The sequence below is a fragment of the Peromyscus maniculatus genome, chromosome 1, assembly GCF_049852395.1.
Source record: "Peromyscus maniculatus bairdii isolate BWxNUB_F1_BW_parent chromosome 1, HU_Pman_BW_mat_3.1, whole genome shotgun sequence".
NCBI lineage: Eukaryota > Metazoa > Chordata > Mammalia > Rodentia > Cricetidae > Peromyscus > Peromyscus maniculatus.
In genome coordinates, this window is record NC_134852.1 from 193,539,875 (window position 1) to 193,564,712 (window position 24,838).

General features: G+C 47.9%; 1 protein-coding gene and 1 long non-coding RNA gene across 3 annotated transcripts in view; one reads left to right on the forward strand and one right to left on the reverse strand.

Annotated features, from left to right (window-relative positions):
- Positions 1–24,838, reverse strand: part of Pik3ap1 (phosphoinositide-3-kinase adaptor protein 1) — a 117,686-nt gene that overhangs the window by 36,683 nt on the left and 56,165 nt on the right. The window contains exons 4-9 of the mRNA XM_006992417.4: positions 23,194–23,338; positions 21,942–22,084; positions 21,695–21,827; positions 18,831–19,027; positions 15,900–16,089; positions 2,026–2,121 (exon numbers count right to left, since the gene is read on the reverse strand). Coding sequence (XP_006992479.3) covers positions 2,026–2,121; positions 15,900–16,089; positions 18,831–19,027; positions 21,695–21,827; positions 21,942–22,084; positions 23,194–23,338 — 904 coding nt within the window. The remainder of the gene's footprint in view (positions 1–2,025; positions 2,122–15,899; positions 16,090–18,830; positions 19,028–21,694; positions 21,828–21,941; positions 22,085–23,193; positions 23,339–24,838) is intronic.
- Positions 5,045–13,688, forward strand: LOC143271144 (uncharacterized). 2 transcript variants are annotated; one of them, XR_013048356.1, is made up of 3 exons: positions 5,045–5,200; positions 6,712–6,777; positions 8,264–8,810. It is a non-coding gene; the product is annotated as an uncharacterized LOC143271144 (long non-coding RNA). The 2 variants fall into 2 exon arrangements; XR_013048355.1 differs by lacking the exon at positions 8,264–8,810 and adding an exon at positions 13,553–13,688 and having other exon boundaries at positions 5,063–5,200.

Sequence of the window (24,838 nt, forward strand, 5' to 3'; positions counted from 1 at the left end):
GCTGTTTTAAAGCCAAGGCTCTCCCAGTGACCTGATGGTGCAGCAGTAGCAGAGCCCCCCGGAACTTGAAAGGGAGAGGGCTCCCAAGTTCCATCTAGACCTGCTGAATCTCACATTGGCGAGCCTGTGCCTTTGGAAGCCCTCCATGTGGGTGTGAGGCACACTGAGATTGAGAGCCACTGCCGAAGGGGAGATGGCAAGCTCAGGTCCACCAGCATGCACAGTGCACCTGCGTGTATTAGGAAGCGAGACACGATTTCCTCACCCCATTATCCTGGAGTCTAGGTTACAGTGAGCAGCTAACTTTAGGGCAATTTACCCTAATCCGGCAAGGATCAGTGTAGACTCTCTTGGTCCCCTGATACGACACACCACTCCCCTGCATTCCCACGGCACCCAGCACATTTTTATTTGCACTGAACTATGCTTTTCTTACTAAAGGAGAATTCACTTGGGGGGATGTCTACCTCCTCTGCAGGGTAGGACGGAGTCTTGCCCATCCCTCAACACCAGGGATTTGCACAGACTTGAGGCTTGATGAAGGACTCCTGGGAAATGATCATTTCAACTTAGCATCACATGAGATCACGATGACAAGAGGCTGTCACCTGGCTCCTAACTCACACGCTGTTCCCTTCCTAAGGTGAAGTGCAACCAGTGGTCACAGGAGGCACCCTGAGCCAGGCTCAGAAGCCAGGAAGGGCTGGGATTTGGGTTCCTACAGTCTGCTCACTGCCTCTAGGGCCTTGGAAACTCACTCTCTCTCTCTCTACCTCTGATACCGCTGCTGCTGAATGAACTTACAAGGTTGCAAGAAGCATGGAATGGGTGTTATGCATGCTGTCCTTAAGCTAGGCCTGGTCACTGCTGGAGAGAGCAGGGTAAGCCTGAAGCCAAATAACGAAGTTGCTCAGCAAAGCCTATCTTTGCTCTCATCCATGGTCCTCTGGGTACCAGGTGCTAGCTGAGGACCTTACCAAATAGCTGGTCCTCGACTACCCAGACCTCTCTCTTCAGGTAAAGAGTGGGAATCAGCAAACATGTTTTAAGGATCCAGATAATAAATGTGTCAGGCTCTCCAGGGCAACAGTCCATTGCAACCACCCCAGCCTGTACTAGGAGCATGCAAGCAGCCATAAATAATAGCAAATGAATGGGCATGGTGAATTCCGATTAAATCTTATTGGCAGGAATGGGCAGGTGCTCAGGCTGTGATTTCCCTACAGTGCCCAAACCATTTGACCTCCGAGTCTCATGCCCTCAGCCCTCCACTTCTACTGCTACTTGGCTGACAGACCCTCCGTAATCATAACGGATTGGGCAGAGAGAAGCAATCACTCACACAGTGTAACACCGTACACCTTTGAAAGCACCTATAATAACAACAGCAGCAATGATTAGAAACCTCTGCCAACTGCTTCCTCTGTGCCAGGTCTTAGATGAAGCTTATTTTCACTGCGACTTGCTTGATTCTCACTACAACCTGCCTGTGTAGCGCATCAGGCAGAACTGTCTCATGGCTGTTCAGATCACATCCATCTCATTTTACAGCTAAGGAGTTAAACACCTTGCCTGAGGCCTTCCAGATAACTGAAGAGGGAAGGAAGCACAGAGGGGGGCCACACTCTTAACCACTGCCACGCTGCCTCTGCTTGGCAAAGAGGGTTATATCCCCATCCTTTACCAGAAAGCTAAGGCTTATTTTGCTTTGGGTTCCCAGCCCCAATATCCAGAACAATGCTTTCTGCACAAAGTAGGTGCTTCATTAGTTTTTGTCAAATAAAAGCAGGCATGTAGTTTAAATAAAGTCTCTTTGGAAACACCTGGTTTAGTGTAATGAATGGCTCCAGTCATGGGAAGCTCTAGCCTGTCTCTAACAGGCAGATGTGGAAGATGGGGCAGGTGTGGAGGAAGGCAGACAGCCTTTAATTATCACATGCCGCTTATGTGGCAACCTGTCTCTTGAGACCGGAACTTCATATGCATTCAGCTCTTTCTGCTCTCCTGCTCATAGCTACAACTTACCTTCTAGAAACTTGCGGATCATTGAGTCCTTAGTGGGCCGAGAGTAACTTTCTCCAGAGCCTGGGTTACCTGCACTGGCCTGAAGCATTTCAACATCTGGAAGGAAAATGAGATGGAGTTAATGTGCTGTTCTTCCAGGCAGGCAAGGAGATTCACAGATGAATTTGGATGGTTACCCAAGTTTTACCCTTCCTCCCTCTGCATTGAAAGACTAGGTTTAATTTCAAAAAATACACATTGCAGTATTGCTTATGACAACAACAACAAAAAAAAAAAAAAGGTCCGAAACAATAGAGAACAGACAAACCATGGTTTGTTCAAATGATGGCAGATCATGCAGCAGTTTTAAAAAAGGATGTCTTAGAGCCACTTTCTACCAACAATCTTATAACTCAAAACCGTAGCGGGTGATGACGTTAGATGCAGGCGATTACAGCATAATGACAGCTATCTAGACCCTGCAGCCTTACAGCACAGTGCTGCGAACTGCATACAAGTTGATAACTATGCAGCTAATACAAACGTCCTGGGCATGTGGTTGAATTCCTGACAGTGGCTATTTCTGAGGAAGGTAAGAAAATGACTGGGACTCCGGAGAGTGAACAGAGGACTGCACCAGGACCACAACACTGAATTTATTAAACTCTCATGTATATTACTGAAGATTCTGATATACCAAAAAAAAAAAAAAATCAGGACTTTAATCCCAGCAGAGTTCTGTAAGTTCAAGGTTAGTCTGGTCTATGTAATGAGTTCCAGGACAGCCAGAGATACATAGAGAGACCCTGTCTCAAAAAAATAAAATAAAATTTTATTTTTATATTTGCACAAACATATATAAATTTTGTACACACACACACACACACACACACACGCACACACACCCTGCTGCAAGAAGATATAAGTAATTAAGATTCAGTGGTGTCCTGGGACCTGAGGATATGGAGATAGCCAATGGAGAAATTATCCCACTGATCCCCTTGCCATATTTTAAGAACTCCTTCCACCTATTCGAAAAATAAGTGACTGCTATGACGCTGTTTATGTTAACATATTATCGTCCAAATAATAATAATTTCATAACCCCAGTCCAGTCATGGAAAACAGTGAGTGGCACATCCAAATTGAGGGTTTACAAGTAATCTATGGGTCCTCATCAAGAGCAGGGGGGCTAGGAAAGCCTGAGAGCCACCCCAACTGGGAGGGATGGAGGAACAATCAAACAAACACCGGACAGTGAAACAAGAGGATCAACGGCGGGAAACCCGGGAAACATGAACAAGATTCTTAGTTCCAGCAGAAGGACACTGACAGCATTTCCTCCCCGGGATCTTTGTGTTTGGGGTGATAAAGAGGCTAATGTTAGGCAATGTGGGGAAAGATATGCATGAACTTTGGTATTTGGCAGTTTTTCTCTAAATAAAATAAAACACAAAAATAACAAACAAACAAACAAACAAACAAACAAAACTAGTGCAAGGCCATTTTTTCCTTAGTGCCAAGGAGCAAGCCCAGAGCTTTGCACATCATAGCTGAGTGCTCACTGCCAAACTGAGTGCTCACCGCTAAACTGAGTGCTCACCGCTAAGTGCTCACCGCTAAGCTGAGTGCTCACCACTGAGCTGAGTGCTCACCGCTAAGCTGAGTGAGTGCTCACCGCTAAGCTGAGTGAGTGCTCACCGCTGAGCTGAGTGAGTGCTCACCGCTGGGCTGAGTGCTCACCGCTGAGCTGAGTGAGTGCTCACCGCTGGGCTGAGTGAGTGCTCACCGCTGGGCTGAGTGCTCACCGCTGGGCTGAGTGCTCACCGCTGGGCTGAGGGCTCACCGCTGAGCTGAGTGAGTGCTCACCGCTGGGCTGAGTGCTCACTGCTGGGCTGAGTGAGTGCTCACCGCTGGGCTGAGTGCTCACCGCTGAGCTGAGTGCTCACCGCTGAGCTGAGTGCTCACCACTGGGCTGAGGGCTCACAGATATGCCAGAGCACCAGCTACAAAACAGAATTCTTTCTGAGGAGAGGCATGAGTGAGCAGAGGAGTGACTTCAGCAGAAAAGCAAGCAAGCACGATGCATCAGGAGGCCACGTTCTGTCCCCCTGTGCCGTCGAGATAAGCACCTTCGGAGGACTTGCAGAGCAGACTCCTGTGTGTAGAGTGATGGGGGTGGAACTACATGAGCCACCCATGAAAACCCAGCTTGCTTTACTTTACAGTCATGTTTTCACTGGTCCTTAAGAGTCTGACTTCAGAAGCAGGAAAACCAGGCTCTGCCAAATGTCAGCCTTCTTGGGCCTCCCTGACAGAGTTGAGCAGACAGAAGGGTGAGTATCAGATCACAACACACATCCCTGTCTTATTTCTTCTACTCCTTCCTTTTTTTTTGTTTGTTTGTTTGTAAGACATCACACCTACCAGCCTGACACCAACTAATCTTTTATGATAGTTCTCAACCTGTGGGTCCTGACCTTTTTGGGAGTTGCAAATCAGATATTTACATTAGTATTTGTAACAGTAGCAGAATCATAGTTATGAAGTAGCAATACAAATAATTTTATGGTTGGGGGTCACCACAACATGAGGAGCTAACTGTTAAAGGGTCACAGCATTAGGAAGGTTGAGGACCACTGGTCTAGTAGAGCATTTTTACCCACAAGATAATTTTGTTTGGCCCGGGTCAGCATCACAGTATCAGGAAAGCCTTTACTCGGCAGCTGTGGCCCTAGGAAATGAGAACCACAGCAGGTAAGGGCTGAGCTACCCTAGGGAAAGGCCTACACCCCTACAAGCACATTTCTCATTACATCTCTAGAAGTACAGCTTCCAGGGTCCCCACAAACGACGTGCCCGAATTATCGCCCCCAGAGAGACTCAGAACGCAGGTCTCTCCCTGGGATTCACAGTTATGTACAGCTCCTCCCATATCCAGACAGGTGACCAATCAGGGGTCATTCTCCTCCTAGGCAATGTTGCCTAGAAACACAGTTGACATTTGGCTCTTATCGGGTTACCAAGGTAACAAAGCTAGGAAGTCAAACAAAGGTCAAATTCTCATGCAGAAGAGGAAATGAAAAGTGCTTTTATTAACTTTGGCCATCATTATCCCGGGTCCCCTCGTTTCAAGCCATTCAGCTTCTCTTTTCTTGTCTGCGAAATGACGATGGTAACGGCACAGCTCCCGAAGGTTTGTCATGAGTGTCACCGAGGAGCCTGCCAAGGGCCTGGCACAGTGCCCAGCGTGTATGAATGCTTTCTGACTACTATTTTTGTTATTAAATCCCATGCCCAGGCTATGGCCCTAAACAAAGAACAATTCAAACTAGAAGGCTCAATTTACATGCTAAGAATTTCTCCGGGTTTGGGATGTGGCTCTCTCGCAGACAGCCTGCCTAGCGTGTATAAAACTGTGGGTTTGAGCCTCAGCACCACAAAAAAAAATGATTTTCATGGCATTAAGGATTGAATTTAGGAAAAAAATTAATTGGCACAATAGTTTATATATCTTTACAGGGTATATAGTGATAATTTGATTTTTTAAGACTTATTTTTATTAACCTGGTTGTGAGCCTTAGCCTTCAACAGCAGATCCCTCTCTCCAGCCTATTTTCATTTGTTAAGGTTTATTTTTAAGATTTTTTATTATTATTATTATTATTATTATTATTATTATTATTATTATTATTATTCCTCTCTCTCTCTCTCTCTCTCTCTGTCTCTCTCTCTCTCTCTCTCTCTCTCTCTCTCTGTGTGTGTGTGTGTGTGTGTGTGTGATGTGTGAGTGGGTGCCACAGAGGCCAGAAGAGGGCATCAGATCTCCTGGAGCTGGAGTTACAGGTGGTTGTGAGCTGCTTGACCTGGGGGCTGAGAACAGAACTCGGGACCTCTAGAAGAACAGCAAGCACTCTAACAGCTGAGCCGTCTTGGCTCTTGGTTGTTATTATTTTAGGGTTTCATAGTGGTGACTGGCCTTGAACTTACTACAGAGTCTAGCTTATATCTAACTTATAGTCTAACTTATATCAGAATCTAGCTTTGAAGGTCTGGTCCTCCTGCCTCCGTCTCCCAAGTGCTAGAATTACACCATTCTCAGCTCACACAATGATAATTTGATATACACACATGGTATACACTACAGTGCAGATAGGCTAATTAGCAGTTCCGTCTCTTCAAACAGTTACCATTTCTTTGTCTTGAGAATCTCTGAACTTCTTTTGGTTCTTTATAAAATACATAATAGATTTCTATAAACTGTAGGCACCTTATTGACCAGAACAGCAGTATTAATGCCCCCTGTGACTGTACTTTTGGCGCCCATTATCTTTTTATTGCTTGTTTATTTCATTTAGTATAATGCCTGTCATTCCCAACCATTGGACACAAGTGACAAGATTCTGTCTTATGGGTAAACATGACTCTACTGCATGCATGTACCACGTTTTCTTTATCCACTAAGACAGCGATGGGCATCTCAGTCAATTCCAGGCCTTGATAACTGTCAACAGAGCTGCAATAAAATGGGGCATCCCCTCGATAGTCTGACTTCATTTCTGGGGGAGATGTGTCCACCCAGAAGTGGCACTGCTGGATACTGTCTAGGTTTTTTTTCTATACTCCTTTCCATAATGGCTGTCCTCACAGTATCTAAGATGCCCCCTCCTCTGAATTCTTGCTAACATTTCTCTTTTGTAATCACAGCCGTTCTAACTGGACTGAAATGGCAGCTCATTGTGGTTTTGATTTGCATTTCCCTGGTGAGTCATGGTGAGTATTTTCATATATTTGCTGGCAATTTGCATATTTTTAAAACGAAAAGTCTATATAGATCATTTCTGATCAGTTTTGTTTTTTTTTCTGCTGAGTTATTTGAATTCTTCATATATTTTGGATAATAAATTTTTTGTTTTGATGCAAGGTCTTTCCATGTACCCATGGCTGTCATAGAACTCACTATATAGACCACCAGGCTGGCCCTGAACTCACAGAGATCCACCTGCCTCTTCCTCCCAAATGCTGGGATTAAAGGTGTACAACACCACACCTAGACCTATTTTTTTCAGAGATTTTATTTTTATTTATGTGCATGCGTGTCTTGGGGGGGTGCACATGTGTGCTGGTACCAGAAGAGGCCATTGGATTCCCCCAGAGCTGGAATCACAGAAGGCTGTGAGCCACCCATGAGTGTTAAGAACCAAACTCAGTCCCCTGAAGGAGTACAAGTGCTCTTAAGCACTGAGCATCTCCCTCGCCCCCTGGACGAATATTCACTCCCATTCTGCAGGTTTTCTCCTTGATCTTGATTTTCTTTGCTAAAGAGAAACGCCTCGATTTGATACAATTCCATCTGTGTATTATTTCTTCTTTTTCTTGAGATGCTGGGAATTGAACCCAGGCCCTCCATGCCGTCAAGCACTCTACCACTGAGCTATTTCCTGCTCCTATTTTAGTCTTATTCTTTTTTTTAAGAGTAAGTTTGTTTTAATTCATGTCTTCTACCTTCAAAATGAGTTTGAGGATGTGTTTACCACAATATTGGAATTTTCATCCATGATCTCAAACATCTCAAAACTTTTTTTTTCAAATTTCCTTGTTGAGACACACAGTATATTCTTACAGTTAAGTATACTTAAAGCATGAGTAAGATCTAAATTCAACAAATGCCAAACCTCATGATAGGATCGTGTGTGGAAATCTGACTTGGCTTGCCAGGCACTGTCTTTACTCAGGCCCCAGGACACCCCAATGTCTTGCTTCCTTTGCAGAGACCCATGACCATTTTACTTGTGCTCCCCAGAATCCCTTTCATGGTATTAGTGGGCTGGCTAATGCCCACTAGGTGGCGCTCTACACCCCATGCTGGCCCCATCCTGTGCATCTGGGATCATAGGTGGAGGCATCCTTAGGAGAAAGGGCTGAAGCCAGGGGATATGAGAAGGAGTGACCAGACAACATGATGGCACAAGGGTTTAGGGACAAGATGAAGGAAGCGTACAGCCTCGGGAGAAGATAGTGAGGTACTGCCAAGGGCAGGGACCAGCCAGATAGTCTGCACTGAGGGGACAAAGCTAAGTCGGAGAAGGGCAGCAGCTGAAAGCCAGCAAGCAACCGAGCTGGCTGCGAGGCACCAAGGCAGGTTGGCACTGTGGAATGGCCTCTGGTATCTTGAAGACTTATGTTCAAATCCTGCCGCTGACTCTATGTCCTTGGGCAGGACACTTGGCATCTCTAAGCTTCAGTGTCCCACCCGCAGGGTGGGGACAAACCACAGGAGAGCTGTGTGAGGTGATTAAGACAGTGTCTATGAATGCATAGAAGCCGTGCAAGGTGCCAGACTCCCAGTTATCATTGTCACTCTGAGACTACTGAGAGGAACCACCGCTACCATGACATCAACGCGTTATCCCACAGTTCTGTGGCTCAGAAGTCAAAGTGGGTCCTACTGGCCCAAACCAAGGCTTTGTCTGGGCCACATTCCCTCACGGAAGTTCTGAAGTAGGAGTTGTTTCTCTTCCCTCCCCGGGGTCCAGGGGTGGTCTACACACCCTGTCATCCGGCCCCCTCCCTCCATCTTCAAAGCCAGCAACGCCAGGCAAAGCGCTTGGCTGGACCAAGACCTTCTCACTGCGCCATCCATCTCTTCTGTCCTCCGGCTCCCTCTTTTACTCAAGGACATCTATAGTCATAATGAAGTCGCGCGAAGAAGCCATGTTACTCTCCTTATCTCAAGGGCAGCTGGCTAGCAAGCCAGCTGTATAACCCTGATTCCTCTCTGGACATGTGAATGAAGCACAGCCACACACTGGGAGCATTACTCTGCTTCTCTGGCTGCATGGAATTCCTTCCCACGGAGGGCTGGTGAGGGGACGAGGATTGTGGCGCACTGAGGAAGTCTGTTGTGCTTGCACAGACCGGGCAACCTTGTCCCATGCAGACTGGGCTCTATGGTGCGTCCGGATGTGTGTACTCCTTAAATGAAGTTCCAGAAAAAGATTGTTTTCTTGTCCTTTTACATTCCAAACAAGATGGTTCTCTTAAGACTTTGAATTTGACCATGAACGACAGATGTGTACATAGGCCTCCACACCCCGTTCTATATTCATGGCAGACATCATTAATCACAGCATTCTCTCTGTCCTCAATTCCTTCTCAGCACAGCACTCAGGCACTCAGTCGTGACCTGTTTTCTACCTGACCTTATTTGGAGAACGTCTCTAGGTCCAGATGCCTGACTTGTGTCTAGTGTGACCCTTGAGACAGTTCCCTGCAGAACCTTTCCTCCCGCTGCCCATATGGAAATCAGACATCATGTTAGGAGCTTTGCTAGAGGACCCTGCTGCCACATGTGGAGGCTTAGGGTAGGAGCAAATTAGGTGACACCCAGCCACTGTCCCCAGTCTTTATATCTCCCCTCGCTCTGGAATAAAGCTGAGCTGTAACACTGAAGCAGCCTCCCGGAAGGCTATTTCCATCATACCACAGGTCAGACAACGCCCTGCTTGCTGCTTCTGTCCCCTTGGCCCTCATGGCCCGGTGGCCAATGGACGGTGGGGAAGGAAGGGACCAGCAGAGACCAGCCGGCTCTAGCATATTTTTAAAACTTGATTTGCCATACCTATATTAGCAATAAGGCCAGGCAGGCAACAAGTACTATGCTTGTAATAGTTAGAGGTACCAAATTGTCTGGCAATCACAGGTGGTAAGACACCAGGTATAAATCGGAAAGCACTTTGTATCCAGAAGCCAGGTGGACAGACTGAAAAGATCCAAAACAGAAAATTCTCTGGGCCAAGGGACTCTGCAGACAAAGGGATGTTGCCAAGCAGTGGGAGAGCAGGGCCCTGCATTCCTGGACGTTCAAGGCTTGTCATTCAGACGCCCGGCACTTAACCTTCACCGCTTGCTTGCCGCTTGCCAGTTAAAAATAAACTGAAATGTGTCGAAACCTGCTAGTCTAAAGGAAACGTGCAAAGTTCTTTCATTTCAGCAGAAGAAACACAACAAAGGAAGCAGCACTGGGTCCCAGTCTCCTCCTGGAAGAGAAGCTGCAGCCCCACAGGGCACTGGGTCCCAGTCTCCTCCTGGAAGCGTGGCTGCAGCCCCACAGGGCACTGGGTCCCAGTCTCCTCCTGGAAGAGAAGCTGCAGTCCCACAACACAGGCTGTGGAATCAATCTTCAAGGATATGTTTCTAGAATGTAAGAAGCTCGCACTCAAGATGACAAAACATCCCAGCAGTCACTTAATTAGGGAATGAATCAACAGCAGTCACAAATTCCCCCAAGAAATCTGTGTGATGCTCCTCTTGGGGCAGAACTTTAGTCTAGATCACTTAGCTCCAGGGCACACTCATTCCATCCAGATTACATGCTAATGCAACACAGAGCCAAGAAAACACCAGCTCCTAAAGGACTGTTCTAGAAAGGCTGATAATGAGAGACACTGAGGTAAGAGGCCATTGAGGTTGATTAAGGAATGAGACTTATAAGGCACACTCACGACACAGAACAAGGTAGACACTGCTGACCACCCAGCTGTCCTTGTCCTGCCGTTCTGCCCGAGGGCGATTGCCAAACCGCAAGCCACGCTTCCCGCAGCTGGCTCCTGCTCCGACCACCCAAGAGCGCATGCGCAACCCCTGCCCTACAGTTTTTAAGGTGTCACGTATCCTCAGAGCAGACCTCACCCATAAGGAAAAAAAAACAAAAAACACCACTCCACCCAATTGGTGGAATTCCCACAACAGGCTCTCCAACACTAAAGCAGCAGCAAGACCCCACTTCTACCCTCCAATAAGGATCTTTTGGGGCCAAAGAGTCTTGGAGGAAAAAGCACATGATAAGAGGACCCGGAGATAACCTGAAATCTAGCTGGTGCCATCTGTACCCAGCTAGGACAGGGTGGCTTGGCTGATAATATCAACTTAAAAGCCCAACTTTTCACATCTGGATGGAGAAATGATGGAAGGAGAGAAAGAAGGGAAGACAGACAGACACACAGAAGTGAATGGCAATCTGAAATCAGAGGGGTGGAGGAGTGACGTCTAGTGTTGGCGATGAGGAGACTGGGGCAGAAATGCCAAGGCGAAAAGGAGGAGCGAGTCCAGTCTGCGGCTTTATACATGGTGAGCAAAGCAGCCCCGCCCTGTGTGAGCAGGTCCGTGGATCGTGCTTAACGTGGACTCTGGAAGGCAGGGATCATGGCAATCCACAATCCACTGGCTGTTTACCACCTGGCACCATGTCACTTACACACAGGACAAATTTGATAAGGATCTGTCGAATGAGTGAGTAGGTGAAACAAGAAATAAGCGCGTGATGTGGTGGAGTCTGGGCTCTGTGAAGGAGTCTGGGCATTGCTGGAGCAGAGAGAAAAAGATAGGCAATTTAGGCAGGAGAACCAGCATAACGTATGTCGACAGGAAATAAGGCAGCCTGAAGCAGCCAGGGAGTTATGACCCCCTGGAGGTCTCACGCTCAGCAGTTACCTAATCGATACCTCACTTCACCTGTCAAAAACACAAGGACATTGAACTAGGATGTGGACAGACTAATCTACATTTGAACTTCTGCAAAGTCCAGGATTACATCTTATTTTCTCGTCCCTCTGCTGGCTGAGCACATCTTATGCACAGAACTGGGCTGGGTACTGGGGATGACACAAAGCTGTAAGTCATTCTTCCTATCAGCGCCAGGGGCTCACAACCAGAGAGACATAATTAATGAGGGCGCAAGGTGATCTGTGTGCAGCTCCCCAGGGGAAACATAGTCGGTAAGCTGTGTGGGTCCAAAGGGGATCGAGACTGGCTGCTGGTGGTAGAGAATTTTATCTTACTAACTTTAAAACGTGACCAGGGGTTTTCACCAAGCACTAGGAGATCAAGAAGTGCAGAGTCCTGGCCTGACCCCTAGATAGTACACGTCCAACCTTGCACCCAGAATTAATGACCCTGCGGTAGTTCTGGGGTCCGCTCACCAGAATCTTCTCAAACAGTTCAGCAAGGGGAAGACGGAGCCTCTGCAGCTGCAGGAAGGGGAGATTCCTGGGAGAAAACAGTGTAGGGGAGCGGTGTATGGGGGCTTTGTCTCAGAAGCCCACCAATGACCTGGCAATTTTGGTTGGAGTGAGACCTGCAGACCTGGCTGCAAGGTCCCTCACAGTGCCTGGCTCTGCCTCCAGCTCGGACAGAACCAGGCTCTTAGAAGGGATTGTAAAATCAGAAACTTCGTGTGAAAGAAACCACAAACTGATATGATTTGTCACAAGACCCCAGTTACCAGGGAGTTGCTGAGAAAAGCCAAACCAAGGGGGGCAAACCTCAGCTGGGGCGGGTCCCAGAAAGGTTAGAGGTCAAAAGAAAAGTTATTCTAGGGTAACAGAGAGTTTTCTGGGAGTTCATCAACTCCTGTGAGTCTGCAGTCCCTAGCAGCATAATGCTGTACCTTACTCCGTTCTCCTGTGGGAAAAGGTGAGCCTCTGAGATACATAAGTAAGCAAAGCTATAACCCAGTGGGTTGCCCTGGAAACAGACTGGACAAGGGCCTCCAGGCACTAGCTCACCAGGTCTCCAGATCAGAGATTTGGGGTGAAGCTGACAAAAGAAAAGAAGGACTCCCCTCAAAGGACCACGAGGACCGTAATTCACCCTCAAGGGCAAAGATGGAGACGCAAGAACCAACAAGAGACTTGCGGGGGGGGGGGGGGGGGTAGTGAAAACACATAACTCAAAGGCGCCTTGATTTTACCCAGTATTTTATCCTTCACTAAGATAGTTCTTACATAGCAAAATGGGGAAGTCAAGTTGATGGTTTAAAACTCCAGGTAAAAAGAAGCAAAACCGAAGACCTGAAAACAGAGACCTGCAGTTACCACCTGGGGGCAGCATATCTAAACTAAAGACCGAGTGTGTGAGAGGGTGTGTGTGTGTGTGTGTGTGTGTGTGTGTGTGTGTGTGTGAAGGTGTGTGTGATGATGTGTTGGCGGGGTGCGGGGTGCTGTCAGGAAAAGGCGGGAGTGGAACAGAGCTATAATCTCTAGGTCAGACCCCCAGCCCTTCCTCCCAGGTCCCCTTGATTAAACACTGGGAGCTTCCCTGTGACCTACCCAGTGGTTATTTAGGGTTCCCTTTCCCAAACCTAAGCAATAAAAGGGCAAACGTGTCCCAACAACACTCATGGGCTCTCCAAGGCCTAGAAGCCTTGTACTCTATCATGTTGTCCTGTGAACCAGTGAAATGCCTACGTGGTGAGTGAATTCCCCTGATACACTGTTTTTCAGCATCTAAGAATTGCCATCAGAAATGACAACAAAGGTGAGCATTGATAAACCTGGCACTTAGACATACAGAAACAGCTCCTGAGGAGTGTCCACCCCAAGAGCAGTAAATGCAACCCCAGAATGACGGGCCAGGAGGGTCCCTTTACCCCAGTGTGGTGGCAGACACTTTCTTTTGGGAACCTGAAGACTCGATTCCTGAACCAGTTTTCCCGTGATGGACTTAAGGATGTTACAAACTCTTAGAGCCTTAATTTCTCCCTATACAGTAGGAATGATTCTATCCATCAAGGTGAAGGACGACTGGATAAGACAACAGAGATAAAAGCAGCTGGTCCACATCTAAGGATGGCAAATCCATGGCCATCACCATGCTAATGCTGCCACGGCATCCAAGATGGACCCGTTTGCCCTCTATCCTGCTTCTTCAGGGACCAAACTGCCCTCCCTTCAGGGACCAAACCCAGGCAGTCACTGTCTGTAAAATGATTCTTCCCAGGCCTGAGTTGCTGCATCTTCTGAACCAGCAGGGAAGAGATCATTCTCAGGTTAAACCGGACAGCCACAGAGACAGAGACAGACGCAATCACGTCTACAGTCAGAAACTTCAGGGATCATATGGTTGGCAAATTAAAACTCAGATCAATTTATTCCCCACACAAATAGTAGCCACACCCTACAGCCTGCCTCCTTCCTGGTAGCCTCCTTGGGTCTATGACATCCAGAACCTCCTGACCCCAAGGGACTTTACAATCTGCTATCCAGCCACAAACAGGCTAGCCCCATGGCACCCTCAGACGCACTGGTGAGCCTGCTACAGGTGACAGCCTGGGTGCCTTAGTATTCTCTACAGGAATCCCGCAATATGGTGGGGGATTTTCATATATTGGAGTAACTGTGGGTGAAAGAATAACACTCATGAAGACCATCAACGCACACTGTCAGTAAACAGGGAATTCTCTCTCACTGTTCAACAGCCCCACAATCAGGGAGCTGGGCAGAAAGCAGGTGCATTTTCTGGATTCCTAAAGGGTCCTGCTGGTGGTTTTGTGAATGAGTCCTGTTCTAAAGTGTTTTGGTCCACTGTAACTCCAAAACCCAGGGGAAGACTCACATGGTTGGAACAGAAATGCCCCTAGAAACATTTGCTAGGTATGAACGTGGGTGAGCAGACCTATGAGGGGAGGCGGGTGTCAGCAGCTGGGGTTTCTTTGTTTGTTTCAGGGGAGGGGGCTGTTTTGTATTTGAGACAAGGTCTCTTGGTAACCCAGGCTGGTCTGGATCCTCCACCCTCCACCTGAGTGCTGGAATTATTGGCATGAGTAGCCTTAAGCTGTTTTTTAACTAGCATCTGCATCAGCCCCAGATAGGGGGGAACAGCCTTAGGGGCTGAGAGGTTTTCTAATGGTGACCAAAACTAAAATGTCTCAAGTTAGAGACAAAAGTCTGGCCTGGGTTAAAAAGGGTGGAATCCGTGCTCTGTAGAACGTTAGCTATAGCATCTGGGGCAAGGTCACCTCTCTCTGACTGTTTCCTCGCAGCAGCTAGTAACAGCATGGGGACACAAGGGGTCAAGGGGATAAAGGAGAGCGTGGAGCGTGGATCACGCATCCCTCCCCACAGCCCTGCCGGGCCTGGGCTCATCTGTGAAGAGCCTCCAGGTGTGATTCTCCTTCTCCCCAAAGGTGCTAGGGGAGACTTCACACCACCTCTGATTCCCAGGCAGCCTGTGCCTCCTTCTCTAAGGACTCCTCGTAATGGCTTTTCCATATTCTCATGCTTGGAAAAATCAGACTCCCTTCCCTGCAGGTCCTGAAAGGACCTCAGCTTAGCCCTCCCAGAAATCCCCCCATCCATAAAGCCGATGTGTTGGTGGATATTTATCTTGTCTTTCTTAAATCTATTAAGTAGACCCAGAGGGAAGGAGAACTAAGTCCTGGGCGGCAGCGTTTCAGAGTGCTTAGCACTTCACAGTACGTGACAGTAACACATCAGTCAGCCTCTGGGTGGGCGTGCAGCTGTGCCCACCTGCCTCCCCACCGGCCTCTGCCCTGAAATCCAATCTCACTTAGATCATCTTCTCTGAAGGGTGGCCCACTGCCCCCTAGAGGGTGCTCTGAAGACTGTTGGTAGTGGCTCTGAGTGTAGTTGCCCGCACAGGGTTATTTCATGTCTTTTCATGCCAGCATGCCTAGGTATCTTCTCCACTCATTCCTCTTTTACAACTCAATTAGGGAAGTGTAACAAAGCCAAAAAGCTTCACATGTGAGTAGGTCATGTTATACATGAATTGTATGTCAAATAGGAAAGGCCGTGGGGGTGAGGCATTGTAAAATGCTTGTTATAAAAAGGGCCGGACTGGACTGGAAGGGCTGAGAGCTTCTTGATTGGAAGACCATGCCGTCAAGACTAGCGACTTCCGGGCAAGCAGTAGAGGAAGTTGGGAGAGGGGCTCTGCTTGTTATGACACACGACTGCAGCCTTCATGCTGTGGCAACACCCGAGCTTCCCTGGGGTGGCAGCAGAGGTAGTCAGGGGCTTTCCCCCTTTGGACTAGAATTAAGAAAGCCATTTCTGAGCAACAGGAGAGAAGCAGAACGAGGCTGAGCCACTTACAGAGATCTTCTGTGGCTGCTGGGGCAAAGGCAGCCATGGATTCGTACAGCTCCTCGTCACAGCCAGGGTTGAGGGAGCATTTCATGAGCAGGTCTGTGGACAGGTGGGCCATGGACTCATACACGTCATCAGCCTCCTCACCATGCATCAGCTCCTCTTTAATGTGACTCTTCAGCATGTCCACCGTCTCCTACAAGGGAAGATGGGCTGGTTGAACACGAGGTACCTGGCTAGCTGGGCAGACTCGGCCCAAGTGGGCTTGTGGTGGCCAAAGGGAGGAGAGTCGGATCAAGGTTACAATTGCTTATGGGTATTAGCATTCCTCACCTGACAGGGAGCTCTGTGGAGCCAGGCGTCAGGCCCTTTTCTCTTCTTTGCCCTACCCTTCTTGTTCTGATCTTTGTATCTTCCTCCCACACTAATCACAGAGTTAAGCACCTACATCCTGGTTAAATGTTTGGGTGCCAGAGGGCATAAATTAAAAACTGCTTCCTCATGAGTACCTGGTCAGAATCAGGCTCAACACTGGGCACACATCTGCACACATCCGCCCTCCTTTGGAAGGCACACCACTCTCCCTCATCTACAGATGAAAAAGCAAAGCTCAGAAAACCTGGTCTTCCCTGCAAGCCTTACAGTCTCCATGTGGATCCTTTTACTACATCCCGCTGGTTGCTTAGGGGGAAACAGTGGCCCAGGGGACCACACAGCCGCACAGTGGTTTGGAAGGGCTACACTGAGATGTCCCCACACTTGGGCAGCCAGCGCTCCCTGGGGGACGTCTCCAGCCCTGTCCTTTGGGACCGTTTTCCTAAGCTCTGGACGATCTCAAGGGTTTCCTCCCCCAGTTTCAACATTCTAGATGTTCCCAAAGACAGCTGCCCTTACACAAAGGGCCCTGACATCAGAAAGGCTCCCCCTGTCCCTTCTGCCTCCAGAGGGTTTGAGGCTGATTTCCCTGCAACCTCTGAACAACTTTTCCTGGTCAGACATGGTGGTATGTCACAATCCTTAACCTCAGTCTCAAACCACAGAAACTCTCCTTCTCATCAGCACCACCTGACAAAGGTCGCCTTCGGTTGACAGTGTGTTAGTGTCCCGGTGAGACCCAAATGAACTAAGTAACAAGCTCTCAGTGGTGGGGACTCCGGGTGTAGCTCTTGGCAAACAAACAAACAAAATCTGACACTCCATGAGCATCATGCAAGGACAACATTTGGTGGCATTGGTAGAAGGTGACTTAACTAGGAGTCAAGATGATATGAGAAATGTGAGTCAGATTAAAGCGCAAGGCCTCTGAAAATAACACTTTAACCTCCCCTGTTAGGCAGAGAAAGGTAACAAGCCCCGACGGTAGCACTGAACTGGGTTCAAATCCCACCTCTACCTTCACCAGTGGGAAGCTCTAGGCACGATCACCTTGGCTTTCTCCGCCCTCATTTATAAGGTGAAGGTCTTAACCTCTTCAACTTCAAGGGAGTTAAAGTTAAATGGGACAGGGCGTCTGCTGATCACATGAGCCCAGTAGCTTGATTACCACTCTGAACACAGAGTGGCCCCACCGAAAACAATGAACACAAAGTGGCATGCTGTGTAAGTGGCATGCTGTGTTTAGCACATTTGTGATTTTGAAGCAAAGCCGAGTGAATAATCTTAGAGAAGAGAATGAGAGCCTTTATGCCCATTTACACCAGCGAGGACCCAAACAAGGACTTAGACTATTCTGATTGCTTGAAACAACTACACAGCCCCCAAGACATCGGAAGCCCTTCTGTGTCCCTTGGTGCCACCGCCGTACAGATTTTCTATCACGGAGTAGAGCTAGGTTTCTGTGGCGGTGTCAGGCTCACTCCTGTCTGGAGACAGCAAGCAAGACCGCATTAATCTGACTGCTTATTTTGGGGGGTCATAGCCAGATGAGCTAGTCTCAGGTGCCCCTTGCGGGTTTGAAAAGAGGAACACCTGAAGGGAGTGGAGTCAAGAACAGTTTCCTCCAAGACAGTGGAGGCAACCCTGGGCATGGGACAACACCCAGGCATGGTGCAAGACTGAACTCAGAGCAGGACTCAGAAGTCAGTGACCAAGGATGAGCCGCCAAGAAAGCTGCATGTATCCACCTGCCTTAAAGTTCAGATCCAAGGGGAGGCTCAGAGAGAGACCGGACGTTAGTGAGGGACAAGGTCTCAGAGTCGGCCACCTTGATGCCTCTCAGGGTAGAGCCTTACTATGGCCTTCACCAAGGAAGGAGCCAATTCTAACATGACTTACCTAAGCCCAAAAGTGAGCAAGGCAGCTAGGGACATGCCACCAAGGAGCCTTGGAGGTAGGTGGAGAGAGGGCTCAGCATCAGCCTTGAACAGATGCATTCTGTGCAAGTTCCTGTCAATATTTTGGGAATGGCCTCAGTGTTTTACATATGTCTGTTCCTTTTAGTCTAAAAACAACTCTATGAACAGCCCTCTTAGGATCCTTCCTTCTGTATACTAAGAAATGGGAGAAGGAGGCTGGTTAACTCAGGGGTTAAGAACATTTGCTGCTCCTGCAGAGGACCTGGGTTCTATTCCCAGTCCCTACATGGGGGCTCCCAACAATCAATAACTCCAGTCCCAGAGTATCTGATGCACTCTTCTGGGGGCACCAGGCATGCATGCAGTATGCATATATACATACAGGAAAAACCACTCACACACAAACAATAGGAATAAAACTAGAGAGGAGAGGGGGAGAGAGAGAATTTGTGACTTGCCCAAAGTCACATGGCTACCAAGTGGGTACAGGAATTTGGACTCAGGCCCACCAAAACTGTCCACTGCCAGAGAGACACACGAGGACATGTTAGAGAAAAAACCATCAGTGTCTGTGATGAAAACGGTCGGTCTGGAACCACTCAGTGCGTGCCCTGTCACGGGGCCTTTCTCCCCTTCACCTTACCACATACTCGTCGATGAACTGGCGAAGGTCCCTGAAGCCGTGTTTCTCGGCAATGGTGTTGGGGTAGTGGCCATGCTTGTTGGCCACACTGTAGGCCTGGAGAGCCCCCGGGCAGGTGAGCAACAAGGCGGTGAGGTTCTTCAGTCCATACTTTGCAGCAAAATGCAACAGGGTGGGCAGCTCTTCATCCCTCTGATCTAAAAAGGCATCAGGGAGAATTTAACTGAAGGGTGAGAAGGCAGACATAGAACACCTTTGCTCCCGGAGGTGAAGCTGATGAGCCTTAGTATGGTAAGCAGTAAGCACTTAATCATTGCTGACTGGCTGACTGATCTAACATGGGATTGCTTCCTCTGAATTTCTAATGTTCCTGCACTCGATATTTTAGTTGGTAGACTAGTACTTGGTAACACATCATCTGCTTTAAAGTGAGTGGAAAATCCTTAGAAAAATGATACCTTTTCTTTTTTCTTTCTCTGGGGCTAGGGATTCAACTCATAGCTTGAGGTACTGAGTGAGTGCTCTACCCCTGAGCTACATTTCCAAGCCCAAGCCATGCTGATTTCTAAGGCTTAAACGGCAGCCACAGAACAGGATAGGAATCCCATTTCGCTCTTCTCTGCAACACTCAGCACTGGTCTGAAACTACTGCCTTGAGCTGACTGAGAGAAAGAAGATCCCGGCTGGAGAGACGGCACAGAAGTTAAGAGCACTGGCTGCTCTTCCAGAAGACCTGGACTTGATCCTGGCACCCATGGGGTGACTCATAACTATCTCTAATTCCAGACCCAAGGGACCCAGCACCCTATTCCGGCCTCTGAGAGCACTGCACACATGTGGTGCACAGACATACATGCAGGCAAAAAACTCATACACATAAAATAAAAATAAAGGAAGAAATGTTCAAATAGAAAGAAGTCTATCCACTTATCTCTTATTACCAATTTTATAAATATACCAAGAAAAAAAAAGGCTCATGTTGGGGACTTAGAGGGTAATTTTTTTCCTTTTCATAAAAATTGATGGCCCTGTCAGTTTATGTGTTTATTTATTTTCTCTTCTTTTCATATATGAGTGTGAGGTGTAGTACATGTGTATTTGCAAGTATGTAGACATATATAAGAGAGGCGAATTAAATGTGCATGCATGTGGAGGCCCAGGATGATGTCAAGAATCTTCCATTATCACTCTTCCACCTTATTCTTTGAGGCAGGGTCTCTCACTCAAACCAAATACAGCTAGTCTGCTTGCTCCAGATCATCTGTCTCTGCCTTCTCAGCCTGGGATTACAAGTGAAATCATCACACCCACTTGGCATTTAAGGGAGTCTGAAGATCTAAACTCCAGTCCTCTTGCTTGTGTGGACAGTGATTTAACCACTCAGCCATCTCTCCAAGCCTGGCCCTGTCCTTTTAAAAATGATAAACCCAGCTTCCTGTTCACCAGGATATGCTCCTTGGGATGAAAGGTCTGAAAATGTCCCCATGTCCCTATGTTATCAGGTGCTGCGAGCCACAGAAATATGAAGTAGGAACTCAGCTGGTACTGAGATGGCTTTGCAGTAGTCAGGCTATGAGATACTCTCTCCTGGGCCTCAGAATCAGAGAACAGAAACATTTACAGCAAAGAGAGGAGAATTTTCTATAGTAGGAGAATGAGGAGAGACAGCGGGAAAGAGAATGGCCCCTGGAGAAGGCCCGACAGGCAATTCTCTTCCTATGGTTACCACACTACAGGCTGGTAAAACTCAGTCAGAAGGCAACCAGAGACTTGGGTACCACTGTGAAGTGCCACTGTGGTGGGAAGGAACAGGTACCCTGTGCAGCATCCAGGTGGCATCCCAGGCATGTGGTGTGACTGTCCCGGCTCCTATTGCTACCACAGTGCATGTGCAGGGCCTGCTCATTGCTCAAGTTACAGATATTTGCTTAAAGCCCACAAAGAGAAGCACCCGAGGACCCCTCCCTGAGCTGACAGCCTAGGAAAAGAGAGCTACAGCAGGCAAGCTGTGGGACCGAAGGCCCAACATGCTGGGGGAGCCCTCCGCAGGTGCTGGGATAGACTCCTGGGGGACTGGAGAAGGCCTTCCTTCCAGAGAAAATGCTACCTGAGGGATAAAGAGAAAGCCACCAGAAGAACAGCAGCCCAGGCAGGGACAGAGAAATGGTGCTTCTGTGAGTGGACTGGCAAGACACAGACTCAAGAAATATACACTATCTGGGAACAGAGACCCACGAAGAGGGAATGCAGAGATAAGCAGTGGCAGAAGCAAGCAACCATCCCTCGGGGCTTGTTATCAGGCAAAGGAGTTTGAACTCCATCCAGAAGGTAAGTGAGAACCACCGGCATTTTTAAAAGGGAGTGGAGCGCAGCTGTGTGCCGTGAAATGACATTTCAGACACAGAAGTTCTATCAGATTAGAATGGAGCTGACAAACTCCTACTCCCTGGCCACACTGCAGCTCCCACAGGGCAATGCATTCCTCACTTGCCGGTGATGGTGCCTGTGTGAATGAAACCCACTGGGCTGGCCACCAGTCATGTAAAAGTGTGACACACACAATTATGTACAGTACATCACACTTGATGATGGTGGGTGACTATGTCACTGGCTTCTGTATTCACCATATTTTCTATTACGATATTGCTACTTATTTTAAAACTTGCTGTAAAAGAGAGTGCTGCATCATGCCCACAGCACCCTCATACGTATTGCTAGATTTAATCCCCTGTCTTTTCGTTCACCTTGGTGCCGGAAGGGAAGAAGCTAACTGCCCTTCCCACAGCACACAGCCCGGGTGTACAGCATCTATGTATATGTAGGTATAGCTACACCATCTATGACTAAAATGACTGCTGACTTACTTGTCATCATATCTTCTTCTTCCAACTGGTTGATCCCAAAGAGGTGCAGTCCGCTTGCAGGGATGTTGTTCTTCAGGGACTCCGTAAGCAGTTTATCGAGAGTCTCTGTGTTGTAGGGCACAATTTTAAAGGCCTACATAAAATAGTGAAGATGGTCAGATTTCAAATCCAGCTAGCTCCTCCCAGTCAAGGTTGTAGAGAGAAGTCATGTGCCCAGAAAGCTCGGGTCTCGTCCCGGCAGCCTTACCTGACACATGAACTCCACGGGATTGGCGGCACTGGACAGTAAGTTCCCGATTTCCTCCATGTCAGTATAATAGCTGATGGTGGTTTCGCATACCACCAAGTCCCCAGAATATACCTTCAGACAAACATTTCCCGATGAGAGGTCTAAACAGAACAAGAGACACTGGTAAACCTCCAGGAAGAACAAGGGTCCTGTGAAAAGTGGTCATGGGCAGACATGCTGTGTTTGAGTGGTAAAAAGCTCACTGGGGCCAGAAGGACGTGTCAGAGGTGAGCTGGAAGGGAAGGGAAGGTCAGAGGAGAGAAGCAGGCCAGCATGTGTGATCTTACATAAAATAAGCATCCTTATCAGGTTGTCAATTGCATTGTCAAAGGATTTTCATCTGTTTTGCATAATTATCAGTAGTGTGTGTGTGTGTGTGTGTGTGTGTGTGTGTGTGTGTGTGTGTGTGTGTGTACAGATGCCCATGTATGCCAGAGGCATAGGATCTTCCTGGAGACTGGGTTATTGGCAGTTGTGAAGGGTCCAATGTGGAACTGAACTTGATTTCTCTGCAAGAGTAGGATATCTTTTTTTTTTTCAATTGGTTTTTCAAGACAGGGTTTCTCTGTGTAGTTTTGCGCCTTTCCTGGAACTCACTTGGTAGCCCAGGCTGGCCTCGAACTCACAGAGATCCACCTGGCTCTGCCTCCCGAGTGCTGGGATTAAAGGCGTGCGCCACCAGTGCCCGACAAGAGTAGGATATCTTAACCACTGAGCCAGCTCTCTAGCCTGTTTTACTGAATTCCTCAGGCCTTGATGAACAACAGCCACAAAATTGTTAGGGTTTAAGGTGCTTTGTGTGAAGGCCAGCAGTCACCCTGGGCTGGAGACTAACTCTTCACTCCTGCCCCCGTGGGCCAGTGGACGCAGTTGACTCGCTCTGCGGCTGTCTGCACTACGTGCTCTTCCTGGGGCAGAAGTCTGTACCACCGGAAGAGGTTCTGAGGGGGAGAGAAAAACTAAAAATACACCAACCACAAAGATTCGATTCACCAAAGAGGAAATGCGACAAGTCATGAATGTGGAAAATTATTAAACCTCGCTGGTAATCCAGGACACGCAATTAAAATGACACACTGCTTTTCACAAAACTGATTTAGCAATGCTGATGGACAACGCCAGGGGTTGGAGATGGTTTGGCAAGTAAGCTTGAGAACAGCAGTGCTTCAGAAGGCAGCTGAGCAGCGCACTCTCCGGCCAGCACACTTACCTGGAGCCTTCACCGAAACCGTATACTCGTTCTCCAGTGTGCCTTCTACCCTGACGGAGGGCGAGTCCTCAGGAGAAAACTCTGCTTCTGTCGACACCTTCTCATCCAGCTTGCATCGCACAATGACATACAAGGTGGTTTCTGCCTGGGGGGGGAGACAGGGTCTGGTGTCTCTCCCTCCTGTATCCCTTAGGGAGTTGGGTCAAGGGCATCCCAGATCCTTGAGACCCAGCTCACTCTCTAGTGAGGAGGGTCCTGGCGGGGGGGAGGGGGGTGCGGGGGTGGGGGGCGGTCTTGGCAGACCAGTGCTGGACAGAGAACCACAGGCTACCAACCCAGTGAAGCAACTTATGGAAAAGAGACTAAACATTTATAAACTTTTACAGCAATTAGATGGAAACTCTTCATTACACTCATGAATTTTTTAAACCTAGGGATTATAGATGTTTATTTCATTTTATAACATTTTAAGATTGCTTTTTAAATTTATATGCCTATAAAAGCAATTTAAATGGAGCTACCATGCAATGGTGAAAACCATGCCTCAACTTTTTACCAAGTAAAAGTCCCAGTACCAGAAATGGATTATATCTTTTAGAGTCATTGGCTGAAGTGATCCCATAGACTGCTCCCTAAAAACCATTACAGGCTATTGCCATTGCTATTGGTTACCCTCCCCAACCCGACACTAGGAAGACACTGAAGACACTTATGTCATCTAGCATGGAGAGATCAAGCTGGTGCACAACTAGAAGCTTCACCCCTACTGACTAGCATTCACGGTGATGGAAGGTGCTCTCCTCACTACTGGAGGAGAAAAGTCATCATCGATCAATATCATCCAGTTAGGAACCCTGCCGTCTACAATAGCGACCGGCCTGCAAGACATACTGGTGAGATAGTGGCATCAATGTTACAGGAGTAACCAACCACTTTTTAAAACATGGGTTTTAGGACCTACTCCATGAGATAGAATCCATAGCTGACACTGTTAGTGAGGCCAAGAACCAAAAACTATATAGGTCATTGGTACTATATAGGTCATTGGTACTAGGGGGAAACTATTATTCTGCGATAAGATGGCTCCTAAGGACATATTGCTATACCTGGATCAGCACATTGCTTAACCTTCATTACAGAAGCTTCTTCTTTCAGTAGATGGTAATTAATGCAGAGACCCACGACTGAACAACATGAAGGGAGTGAGCGAGGCAGTGACATGCTCAGCCCTAAATGAAATGTCTTCATCACACCCCTCCCCTCAAGGCTGAGGGATCTATGCCGAAGAGGAGGCAGAATGATTGTAAGAGCCAGTGGCGGACAACTCCAAGGAAGCAGTGTCTTCCAGACACAACACGGTTGATGTACAGATGAACTCACAGAGACTATGACAGCCTGCACAAGACCCGCACAGGTCCAAGCCAGACATCCCAAATCGGAGAAGCCCAAGTGAGCACCAAGTCCCACCATGACCAAAAAGTTCTTTACAATGATACCTGGTGGGAAAGGAAAAGTCAGTGTTCTCCAGCAGAATGTGACCCGGCACATCAACCCCATTCCAGGGTGGGCCTCCTGCTCAGTAGCTGGCAAATACAAAATTAATTTTGTGGTAATTTTTGTGTGCTCATATGTTTGGTTTGGTTCA